Source organism: Antennarius striatus, chromosome 10 (genome assembly GCF_040054535.1).
Source record: "Antennarius striatus isolate MH-2024 chromosome 10, ASM4005453v1, whole genome shotgun sequence".
In the NCBI taxonomy this organism is placed as follows: Eukaryota; Metazoa; Chordata; class Actinopteri; order Lophiiformes; family Antennariidae; genus Antennarius; species Antennarius striatus.
The window spans coordinates 20,855,740-20,868,408 of NC_090785.1; the positions used below are offsets into that span (position 1 = coordinate 20,855,740).

Consider the following 12,669-nt stretch of genomic DNA (forward strand, 5'->3'; position numbering starts at 1 on the left):
CATCTGAACACATTGATGTCTTCAGGATCTACCAGTGTCCCTTCAACAACCCTTCCATGTTGTTTGGACCTGGTCCAGTCGACACAGCTGACTGGGAACAACCAACATCTCATTTCACTTCAAATGTTTGATGATCTCTGATGTTGGAGCTCTGACACATTCCAACCTACTAGTTCAGCTCTTTCAGGTCCGCTCACTTCTGGAAGACTATGAGCAGATTTCATCTGATGTGGGTTTTACTTTTCCAAATGGAAATTTACAAGGTTATTCAATGTTATTCTATCTTTCCCCCCTAATCAATTGTTATTGACAATTATGTTCTTTATTTTAGTTTAAGCCAGAAAGTTGCCATTTTAAACAACTAGTCTTGTGGCAAGTCTGATCTGTTTTTCTATGAAGTTCAACCATTGAATTCGACTGCTCATTGCAGTCAGAAGTTGTTCATACAATTCTTCACTGACCTAGAATCTTTAAACTGGGTAACTACTGGCATTCTGTCCAACTTAAATTCATCATTTAAAGATGCAGTTGTTGTGTATGAGAAGATCCCTGAGTGGAGTCCAAAGAAGATTGACGTTATATCAGAAACCTATACCCGCTCTTACTGCTGGATATAGAATCATCATTGTGTTGAGGGACATGAACGGTCACTGCGACAATTAAAAAAAAAAAAGGATATTTTTGTGACTACTTAGTAGGCAGTGATTACTTGAGGCCATTAGAATGTGGCCATTGGAAAAAACCTCATGAGTAAAAATTGTATGATCATGACATCTAAAGTCCTCCTTGTGCTGTAATGTGCCCTATTAACACCGTTGGTAATGACACAGTCTCAAAATTCTGTCATGTTTTTATTGGTATTTTTGAAGAAGACCAGAGGTTTTACAACAGAGTTCATAATAATTCAGAGCTCTAAAGAGAGGGAGAGCCAAAGTATCATTCTATCATTGACTGTTGGCATGAACTGCTTATACTGTCAACAGGCAAACGCCTAATCACCATAGGAAAAACAAAAAGAAAAGAAAAAACATCCAACATTTTTGATTTTCTTTAGTAAATAACATCCATGGTTGCATCATTCAATTATTTCAGAAATTAAAAGAACAGTGTTAAGATTTACATATTTTAGCATTTTCTCGGTAAAAAGGAGGGAGTGATTTACTGAGTGAAGAGGGACGAGATGCTTTCAGATGTTTAAAATGGGAGAAAAAAAACGGTCAGCTGACTATCGTCTTAAATTCCGTTGCCAACAAAAAAAAAAAAGAGAACTCAGAGGCAAAGGCAAAAATGGGGCAGGGGTGTAAGGTGTGTCTGTGGGTGGGGGCAGGGAGCTACAGCCTCCACATCCGAAAACCTGCTTTTCATTATTTTCTTTCAGAGTGCAGTTTTTTTTATATACATTTGAATATATAGATAACACAGCAGCAGTGTGTGAATCTATACATTTCCATTACATAGATAGTTATTGTGGAAGGAGAGACACAGACTGTCTGTTTGCCGCTTGTCCAAGAAGAGAGACTTGTTGGTCCTGGTCACCAACACATGTGAAGATCTTCTCCTGGAAGAGACTGCTCAGAAACCTGCAGAGGGGGGAGACAGACAATCAGTCTCGAAACAAGCAATGAAACCGTGAAGAATAGAAAGTATAGGGGAAGAGGATGACACGTCCTAAAAATGAGAGGACAAAAGTCCAATTCTTGATTGGTTTGGATTTTCTCTCTCATGCTGCGTTTCCTGACAACACGTTCAGGGAATCAACTCCTAAACCAGCTCCTAAACACATTCAAGTACCCTGAAGTTGAACGTTCTCTCAGTCCAGTGCTGAACTCACTGGCTATCAGTCATGTCTGCAGACGATCTGGAGGTGCTTGCCGTGAAAATCAGGCTTCTAATCATGGAATCTAGCTTCATATTTAAAAAAAAAAATTAATAAAAAAAAGGGAGGGGGGCGCAGTGGCTCAGTGGTAGAGCGGGCTGTAGAGCGGGTTGTCCCCATGTTTCAAGATCAACGGTTCGATTCCCACTCCCAGCCAAAAACACACCCAGGGTGTGAACTGACAGTGGGAAGTGTCACCTCCAGAGCACTGCCGAGGCGCCCTTGAGCAAGGCCCCGTCGCTCTTACAAGTTGCTCAGTTGGGCGCACCAAAAATGGAGCTGCCAGCCACTCTACCTCCCCCTGCGTGCATACAGGCCCCTTGCGTGTCTCGGTGTGTGTTCAGGGCCTGTACACACATATAAATGCATGATTCCACTAACTACAGTGTCACACTAATTTCCCTTCAGGGGTTAAATCAGTATATAAAATTTGCACACCAAAAAAGAACTGATCCAGTTACAGAACAGAAGGAAACGCCGATGAAGGTCCGGAGCCTCGGAGAAAGTCCACCGAAGGAAACCAGGTGGTACAGAGTTGGCAGCCAAAGCCTTAAAGGTCCCACATCATACATTTAAATTCGTCATTCAGCTGCCAATGTCCAACTACACTGTATATTAAATGTCTTGCCCCAGACTGATCCATGGTCCTCAGTATCTTTGACTGAATATTGATAAAAGCACTTCCGGCCCGAAACGCTCTGTGTTAACGGGTGTGCCTCTGAGCCTTCTCAATCAACATCTCCCTCCCCCCTGGCGTTCATGTACTTTTTTTTTTTACATGCGCCACGTGAACACTCGCGCACTACCGTCAGATCCATGACAGTCTAGAACTTTAACTTTTAGTTACTTTGTTACTACGTATTTGTCACTCTTCTTTTCCATAATATAATTTGATTTGCTGCACCAAGCGTGGAACTGCTTTCTCAGTCAGCCGAATGTAACTCGTGGCTCATTCACTGGCCAGCCTCAAAATGGGGCTGGCCAGGGAACATCGGAGGATTTTTTTTTGGAGAAAACCACAGAATTCGAGCACATGGGATGAAAATCAGTGGAGGAGATACCAGGTGATTACCGACAAGCAATTAAAGCTGTGTTTCTTGACAATTGTCATGGACAATGAGAGATCGCTCATTGTAACAGGGAGCTAAGCTAATGCAGTCTAATGAAACATAGCAAGACTCTGAAGACCAACAGCCAACAACCACTTTGCTGCCACTGGACACCAACATTCACTGAAGCTTCTCACAAGGGATCATGGCTTTACTGGTGAGCAACCTGATGGTGGGGTTTCATGTTGTCAATAAGTGTTGATGCTCTTAATACATTTACTACTTTCCTGGAAAATGTCAATATTCACAGCAATGAAAAACTGACATTCACAGGAACTGATTTAACTGTTTTCACACAATGTGCTGTCAGAGTGCAAATTCTGAAATTGGTCATCCAGCTGTTCAGAGACAGGCTAAGTTTAAATAATTACGCTAAATTTGAATAGCTTCCCTTTGGGATTATTGATGTATTCATTAATTTATTCAGGTTTAGTATGGCTGGACTACAGTTGTAAAATGTGGCATTTCCTATAATTTTTGAATTTTGGATGACTGGGTTGGCACAATACATCCTGTGTTCATGGTTTAATAAAGGACAGTGGGGTTGCACCATCTAACTCTCTCATGGCAAATGACATCAATTTACCGTGCCATCAAAGGCTACCTTATTGTCAAAGACATTTTTACAGTACATGTTTGGTGAAAGGAACACACTATCAAGTTTAACTGTCACTAGTTCCTAAACACATTCCCTAGTAGAAGTGATTAATAGAACAACATGTAAGCGACTGAATGTGTTCAGAGTGTGAAGCCGCCTGGACCGTTTCTATTGGAGGTAGTAGTCTTGTATCAGTGTGACAGAGCCACACTCAGCAGCAGTGGATGAGTCGATGAAACATATGTTGATTAACAGATTGGTTTTACATATGGATGTCTTATGACAGAACCTATGAAGTTAGACATTTAACTTCATAGCCTTGACACAGGAGGCTGGTGAAAGACATTTCACCTGTCATCCAGGAGGCTTCTCCAAACCTGTTCAGTTCTGAATGTCTTAACGGGACTCTTCAGAAATGAAAAAGGCTCTTCAATGAAGTGAGGTGTCTTCAACCAACCTAAAGAAAGTCCAGCTGAGCGCTTTTCTATTCTTGAGTCACCTCAACCTGGACGACTGAGAACCTACAGACACACAGGAGTTCAGTCAACTTCCTGTTTCATAGCAAATGCAGACATTCACCATGGCCACACCTTAGTCACTACAAACTTTGGGAAAGTATTCATTGCTAACAAAATCATTTATACTACTACCTAATATATTACTTTCAAAATACAAAGCAGTCCATCCAAACTTCATTTAATCGTGTGAATATCTTAACTCACAGAATTATGTGTTTCAGCGAGAGGATGTCTGGCAGAGCTCCCCTATTAGTATCGTACTCCTACAGCAGTGTGTGAACTAATCCCCTGCAAGTGGCAGCGCTGTTGTCTTTGGATAAGCGACCAACATTTATCATTTGAGAAAAAGACAGGAAGCGACTGGGAAGACAATCGCAAAACTTTGGAAGTCAAATAAATTTAGGCTGCTGAGACTCAATGTTTCGTGCTTGTTTGTGGAGAAAGTCACATGCAACTGTTGAGATGTTTGAGGTGTCACCAAAGCTAAACATACCAGTGTCAAAATCTCTGTTCTGCTCAACACTCCTCTTTGCACAAAAAGCTTGGTTTCTCCGGTTTTTAAGAACGTATTTTTTATTTTCTTTTTATTATTTTGGTGTATAGGAATCTAATTATGATAACGTGCAATTTGCTAAGAGTCTTTTCACACTCATTTATTAACATTTGGTGGAGATTTGAACTGTGTTGTTAACCCTGTGCTGGATCGATCCAGCTCTTGAACCACAGTTCCATCACCTATGTCCAAGACATTTTGTGAATTTATGTCGCAGCACAAATATAGTGATCCTGGAAGAACAACCCTCAAGCAAGGTAATATAAATTTTTTTCCTACGTCCACCACACATTTTCTCGCGTAGACTACTTTGCTGATGGCTCTCTACTCCCAAAATTTTCAAACACAAATTACCTATTATTTCTGTCCACGCATCTTTGTTCCTCAGTATTAATTTGAATTCCCATCGTGTGGACCGATCTCTATGGAGATTGAACCCCTTACTTTTACCGCCGATCTTAGAACATTGGACGACCCGCTCCACCACTGAGCCACTGCTGTGAGACGGATTTGAACCGGGGTTGCTGCGGCCACAAAACAGACTACTAACCACTATACAATCATGGCGAGCTATCCAGGCAATCATATGTGTCATACCAAAATAAAATTAGGAAAACTTATGTTTAATGCCATTCTTGATATTAATCATCACAATGCCCTGAACCCATTTCTTAAGCTTTATAAACAACGTCTTAACCTTCAGAGAGTTAAACCTCCTGTCAACAGGGGCAGCAGAGAGGTTATTGCTAAAATCTCGTGGTTCTTACTATCGTGGTGCAAAGGCAAATGTGTTAGAGAAGTTGACAGCTGTAGGGACTATGCGACTTTGATGTTATGCAGAGTGTTTGCTGCTCTTGAACTCAGATGAGTATTGGCAGTAGACTTGTCACCAAACTGGCATAACGGGTTTTGCAAAGATGACCTATTAGGGTCAGTTTGACATATGGTCAGTTTCCTGGACTTCCAGTAACGGCCCACTCAGGTCTGCATATACACACGGCAGAGCTTGGCTATGAATTCGACAGAGACTTCAGTTGAGTACCAGCTCGACTCCTGGGATGTTACCAGTTATCTCGCTAGATAAGTATCTATTGACATTGTTTTTCTGCATGACACTGTTGGACTTCTCCACAATCTGTGTTATTGGCAAATTGACAAATATTTTGTACTTATGTACTTTGTCCTGTCTTAAGAAAACCTGTCTCCACCACTATGAATATAGTAATAAAGCCAGTCGCCTTCTAGCACAACTTAAGCGTCACGCAGCAGGGCGCACTATTCTACAGATAAGACTGTCCAGTACATTAACTACTGATCCTATTGAGATAAACACTATTTTTAAATAACACTATTCTCTTTATTCCTCTGAGTTCCCACCCAATTCAGATAATACGATCCAATTTCTTATTAACTTGATATTAAGATCTATATTGGGACATCCCCAATATAGACCCAACTATCCGTCCAAGTTGACGCTCTTATAAAACTGGATGAGGTTGTATGCTCGATCATGTCTTTGCAATCAGGCTAAGCCCCCGGTCCAGATGGTTTTCACCCTGAATTTTACAAGAAATTTCATATTCATTTAGCTTCATTTGAGGAATCAATGAGGCAAGGTTCACTCCACCACACTCTAAGACAAGTGTCAATATTCTGTTAAAAGGAGGGAAAGACCCTGGTCTTTGTGGCACTTACATGCCCCTCAATCTCTTCAATGCCGATGTTAAGATCTTAGCTAAACTGCGAGCTACATGAGTCGAAAAAGGTTCTTCCATACATGTTCTCTTAAGAGCAGACTGGTTTCATAAAAGGCAGGCATTCTTTTTTCAATATCAGAACCCTGTTGAATATTATCTACTCCAAAGACCAGACCAAACCCTCTGAAGTAATAATACTGAAAAGGCTTTTGACAGAGTTTAGTGGGAATACCTTTTTCCCAGTTTTGAAAAAGTTTGGCTTTGGGAACACACTGATATTTTGGATACGTCTCCTGTACACTTCACCCCTCGCCTATGTCAACACCAACAATATTTGGTCTGAATATTTGTTTATCTCGTGATACTTGTCAGGGTTGCACTCTCTCACTTGCTTTTTGCCACTGCTATAGAACCCCTCTTTGTAACTATTAGAAATTCACTAATTTCTAGGGATAACTAGTAGGGGTGTTGAACACAGACTTGCATTGTTTGTTGACTACATTTGGTAAAGTCCACTTGAAATTTTGTGCCATGTGTCATGAGTGTTTCAGTATGTCCAGCCATTTAGTTTGTCACTTTGCAAAATAGAAATATGTAAGAGAAGTCCCTGCCAGGAGGTCAGGTGCTAACTTTAAGTGTCTCCCCAAATCACCATTTGATCCTCTCACATTTGAACTGACATACCAATAATGATAAGTCAAGCATTTCAAAACATGTTCTGTACTCAATGCTACAATTCAAATGTAAAATGTGTGGAATAACAGACTCCATAGTAATCCGTAGAAATGTTTAATTTTTGAGATTGTGTTCATGGCTGTGTTTTGAGAGGAAAAAGACGGTTATACCTACAATGTCTGGTCACATTTGTGCACTTAAAAATACATGAATTATTGAAAGGTTGAAATAAGTTATACAAATTTGACATTATTTCACATAGCCCTACAAATATAGCCCTACAAATCGAGATGCACGGCTTCACTACATTGCAAATTTTTAGTCGGTAGTCATGTGATTCCGTATGTGCATGCTGTTGGCTAACAGCATCCGGAAATGCGCTGCGTTCCGAGACTCACGGAACGCATCGCACTTCCATGTATTAAAGAAACACTTTTCTTTAATACAAAAGTGCTTTAAACATTCTATTAAAGTGTGGGAAAAGATAATGCAGATATGAGGTGGTTTAATATCAGTATGGGGAGGGTTCATGAAAATTTAATTATAAATAAAAAAAATTGTCGCTATATCGCGGAATTTCGATACTTGCGGGTGGTCCTGAAACGCATTGCAGTATTTTCCGTACTATAAGGCGCACTGGACTATAAAGTGCACCCTCAATAATTTGTTTCATATTTCATATATAAGGCGCACCGGATTATAAGGCACACACAATAAAAAATAAATTTATTTGATAAACTGCAGCAGCTGTAGTTGCGCAATCCGTCCACTAGACAGAGCCGCGCTGCTCAGGCAGTCATGATTGCATTCATGACGTCCTGACTACCTTCGAATGGCCCCTATTGTTATGTCAATGAGCCATTCTGAGCCTCATCAAGGAAACCTGATCACTTTGCCATCTTAGAAAGAAGTCAGCACGCATATTAAAAAACCTTACATTAAAAACTGGTTAAATTCATTACGAGTGCAGTCAGTGCGAACAGAGCGGATTATTTCCAGAGCTATCAACTACATTTATAAATCCATGCAGCACATCAGGCACCTTTGTCTAGCAGTGACTCTGCTCTTGAAATTTCAGAAAAGCCTGAAAGTTCAGCTTTGAGGGTGTTTCATTCACCTTTATGCCAGTTTCTCTGTGTTTCCACAGACTAATAGAATGGACTGTCACCAGATTCCAGATGACAGCATAATGGCATTTTTAAGACCAATTAAGTTTAAAGTGGGTTATTTCCGACGACAAATAGTTAAGAAATACTGAGGTCAGTCAAACTTTATGAATAGAATTGTTGAAAGTTCCTTATGTTTTTCTACGTAATCACCGGTGCTCCTACAGTCTGCTCTACCGTCTGAGAGCAGCTCAGTCAGAGCCGGAACTTCGGTGACGCCCCTTGACTACCGTTGTTAGGGGGCGTAAGCCTGAGTGCCTTGTGAGGGGGCTCCTCTGGTGACGCAGTGCGGCATGACTGGCGGCCAGACTGCCAGCTTTTTTCAGCGATCATGTTTTTAACCAATATTAATATGACTATTAATCAATATATAAGACGCACCGGATTATAAGGCGCACTACGGGTTTATGAGAAAATTTTAGGCTTTTAGGTGCGCCTTATAGTGAGGAAGATATGGTAACTGAGTAACGAAAAGATTACTGCAATGTGAATGTGAGCATCTCTTCTATAGTCAACCCTTGGTTTTCAAACATAATCCGTTCCAGAAGGCTGTCTGAAAAGCGAATTGTTCAAAATCCGAAACTATTTTTCCCATTATAATTAATGTAAATAATTTTAATCCGTTCCAAGTCTAAAAAACAACTTTATAAGTTTTTAAAAAAAATGTACACTATAAACTGCACTGTACATTGTTTACCATAAATAAAAAAGGGTAGAAATACATTGTTTTATTTTAATAAAAGATATCCTATTGAACTTTGAACATGAATGCTCTTCAAAGCAAGCCTCCTGGGCATTCAAGTTTGCTTGGCTCCAGAGTGAGTCGCGTTCAGGTACGCTCGGATTCTTTAGGTTTGGTCGAGAGCCGAATTTTGGTCAAGTTCAGAGACGTAAAATTCTCAGATTTTCTGGTCGAAAACCGAGGTTTGACTGTATTTCCTCATTCTACTTGTCCCATTTTTCCAAACAGATTTCTCTTTCTCAATTAGTCTTTTAACGTATCTTTTCTGCCTTATTACAATATAACGGCTGGTGTCTCGGGATGATCAGCAATGGATAATCATCAGTTATACAAAGGAAGCTGCCTCCCCATCTGACGTTGCATGTTTTTCCTGGGCAGAAATAGCAACCAATTTGATTTTACCTGAGCCTGAGCTATGTAGCAGGACAAAAATGATAGTCTTGACTATTGCATTTTTCATTTGAATGTTCTGCCTTTTTTAGTATGCAACATACAAAGACAATTGTACCTTTGGTTTAGCAGTTTAGGGAAAATTGTCTCATTATGTCTGGTCATCCATGCCTGAACATCTGCTACCGGATGGAATCCCCAAAAAATTCCTGCAACTGAATTTGTCCATGATTAACCCTCTACACAGCCTTTTGAAGTTCCCGAAAAAAGAGCTCACTGTGGAATGGTTTGCAATGTGTCTAACAAGACTCAAAGGTGAAAACTAGTCTGTGTTGTATTCAGCAAAATTGGCAGAAATCCCTTTAAGTAGTTACCCCAGACTAAATTACACTGGCTTTCAAATGTTAAGTCCTAACATGTTGTGTCAAGCAAAAAACAAGCTTTTCATAGACCTGCCTTTTCAAATATCTGAACACTGCATGACAAGGGAGTGTCTTCAAAGAACAAAAGAAAATCAATTTATGGTATTCATGAAATGTACCACTCAATTGTGCACTACAATTACTGAGGGTTGTTTCTGATGTGAGGTCACTCTTATCATCTTGACCTATTCTTCCACAGTTCATCCCCGTCCATAATTCCATAATAACAAGACTGAACAAAGAAAGCAGAAGACTAATAAAAAACAGTGGACAGCAGAGTGAACAGCAGAATCATTTTTCACTATCATGGTCAAAAGATGTGTCATCTGTCAAGGAAGCGGTTTATTCATGGATATTAGCAGACACTTTGCAAACAACTATGGTGACTTTGTTAGCAATGTCTCATCTGAAGAAAGAGCAAGGGTAGGACAAAAAGTAAAAACCTAGCAAAACCTTTTTATTTCTCAAATTTATAAATCAAAACATCAGCAACAAAACAAATGATCTACTGACATTCAATATAGCAAATGCAAGCAAGCTGTCTATGACAGGAGGTTGACAAAGACAGTTTATTACATAGAAGAGTAAGTCAATGTACTTAGCTAATCAACAAAGACAAAAAAGACTGGATGAAGAGCAACAAAATTGGAGACACTGCACAGAACATGAGGGGCACTGGGGAGTGTCCTTGTAGGACAACATATAGTTTAAACTGCCTTTGACCAAACTTACAAATGTTATGCTTTTTCCACAAGAGAATGTATTGGGCTGTTAATGTCAAGGACAACGAAGGTTCAAGACGACAACACGAAATTGGTTATAATTTTCCTGCACTGTATTTTCCACCAGGATGTCTTGTGCAAGACTACATTGCAGCTGGAACACGTCATAAGCAAGTCATACAAGATGTCCACTTCATAGGAGTGAGGGCTATCACTGTGTCAAACCATAAAATTTCTAGCAAGAATTGTGGTGTTCACCATGACTTACTTTACAAGTCAAGTGTCTGCCACTTAAGTTTGAGAAAATTATTTCAGTGTGCGGAACCTCAGAGGTAAAACTTCGATTTTTGGAGTTACTGGAGAAAGCAAACAAGTTTTCCAAGCTGAAATCCACACACTTTGTGATTTATCATTTGCTGTTGACACATTGACTTACCTGAATGAGTTAAACATGTAGCCATAAGAGAAAGACCTGTTTGTGCCTGAAATCAAACTATCTACAGTACAATGATCCCTCGCTTATTCGCGCTTCAAGATGCACGACTTCACTACATCGCAGATTTTTTCGTTGTTCTTTGTAGGTTTTCTTCATGATGGTGATTGGAAACATGCTAATGGTGGCATCTTGGTTATACCCTGTGGTCTACCCTTAATTATTCCTTAAGGTGTTGGGACCAAAATGCAACATGCTTGGTCTCTTTGCTAACAAGTGTTGCCCATTAATGTCAAACTCCAGTAGCAAAAAGAATGTGTTATACAGGAGAGGAAAACAAGTGAGATTCAACATTACCCAGTTTGAGAGGGATTGTTAAACAAGATAGACTGGAGAATCAAATCAAAGATGTGTTGGTCAGCATTAGTTTCACAATGGAGAAAGCCCATTTTCCAGTCCCAACAAAAGGATAGAATAGCACAGCAGCAAAGTTAGTAGTCAAATTCCCCAAGGACGTCTTTGCTTCTGCAAGACAGACCAATTGTAGCTAATGATTTCTTTGGGTTTTTCTCTTTTTTAAGGTGCCTCCTTAACTTTTAATGCTATTTGATCTCATTCCAAAAGGAATGATAAATCTAATTTTCCTTTGATTTACAATTTGGTGTATTCTTTTTCATAAAAGGGGCACTGGGGTGTGGGTCAAGAGATAAAACCATGTCTAATAGTTCTAAATACAATGCTAAAAAATAAATACAAGAGCAATTGGTGTCTGTAAAAAACGTCGCTTGGCTGTTTGCTACTAACCTTTCATGTTAGGCTTGGGTTTGTCAGTTTGCTTGCCTGTGGGGGTTTGTGCCTGCTGGCCCTGGCCCCCGGCGGAGGCCCCCTGCTGGGCTGCTTTCTGTTTCAGCATGGTCCAGTCAAATGTGTAGTCATACTGATGGTTCAGAGTCCTACACACAAACACAGACACACGGAACACATTAACACAAAATATAAAATCTTCATTTCTTTGAAATAGTTTATGGTTGACACCTCACTTTAACAGCCAGCTTCTAATATACTGTAATGCTGCTATAGCATGCTAACATATGTATATTTCTGCACATCATCGGAAAAGAGATAAAATTAACTGAGAAAAAACAAGTTTATCACACATGACTGGACAGAAAACCAACTATTCACATAGAGGTGAGCTATTTCAGGCCAGTGTGCCAAATATTGATTGTTTGTAGTGGCTGTCAAAATTGGAAATTTTAAAAATGTCAATGCAAAGAAGTGACTTTCCATTGTGTTCAAAGTGCTGTGTAAGTTAATGTGATGCGTTAACCAAATTTCATCCATGACACACATGACCAGTGTTGACTGTGGGAAATGTTTTAATTGGCAAAGTCAAGACAAGACGCCAGCACCGGTCCTTGAACTATTGGTAAGCAGTGACACCTCTTAGGTGTGCGTTGCTTCTGATGAACATCTGAGCTCCTCTGGTCTCTCCAAACCCACGTCCTCTTCCAGGAGGTGGATTTGGAGAGACGTGTGTGTATCATGAAGATGCACTCTGATGGGAACTACAATCTAAAACAAAGCCTCTTTAAGGCCTTACAGCTACATTGACCAGTTTGTGGCTGTTGTTGTGAAAAGCTTGACAGTAGTGCTTAAAATTTTGAAGCTTATCACTTCCTTTTTCCACTAGGTGATAATGTGGTTATTACTAATATTTATGTTCAGGCAGGGACATGTCTCTGCAAAAACCAAATATCGTTTTCTA

The 12,669-nt window shown here is 39.9% G+C and overlaps 1 protein-coding gene across 3 annotated transcripts in view; it reads right to left on the reverse strand.

Moving 5' to 3' along the window:
- Positions 1–838: 838 nt before the first annotated feature.
- Positions 839–12,669, reverse strand: part of csnk1a1 (casein kinase 1, alpha 1) — a 41,169-nt gene continuing 29,338 nt past the window's right edge. For 2 of the 3 annotated variants that reach the window (XM_068325124.1, XM_068325126.1), the window contains 2 exons: positions 11,706–11,854; positions 839–1,580 (listed from right to left, as the gene is read on the reverse strand). In XM_068325124.1, the coding sequence (XP_068181225.1) occupies positions 1,573–1,580; positions 11,706–11,854 (157 nt within the window). In that variant the 3' untranslated portion in view covers positions 839–1,572. The remainder of the gene's footprint in view (positions 1,581–11,705; positions 11,855–12,669) is intronic. The other variant, XM_068325125.1, reaches the window with a different exon arrangement.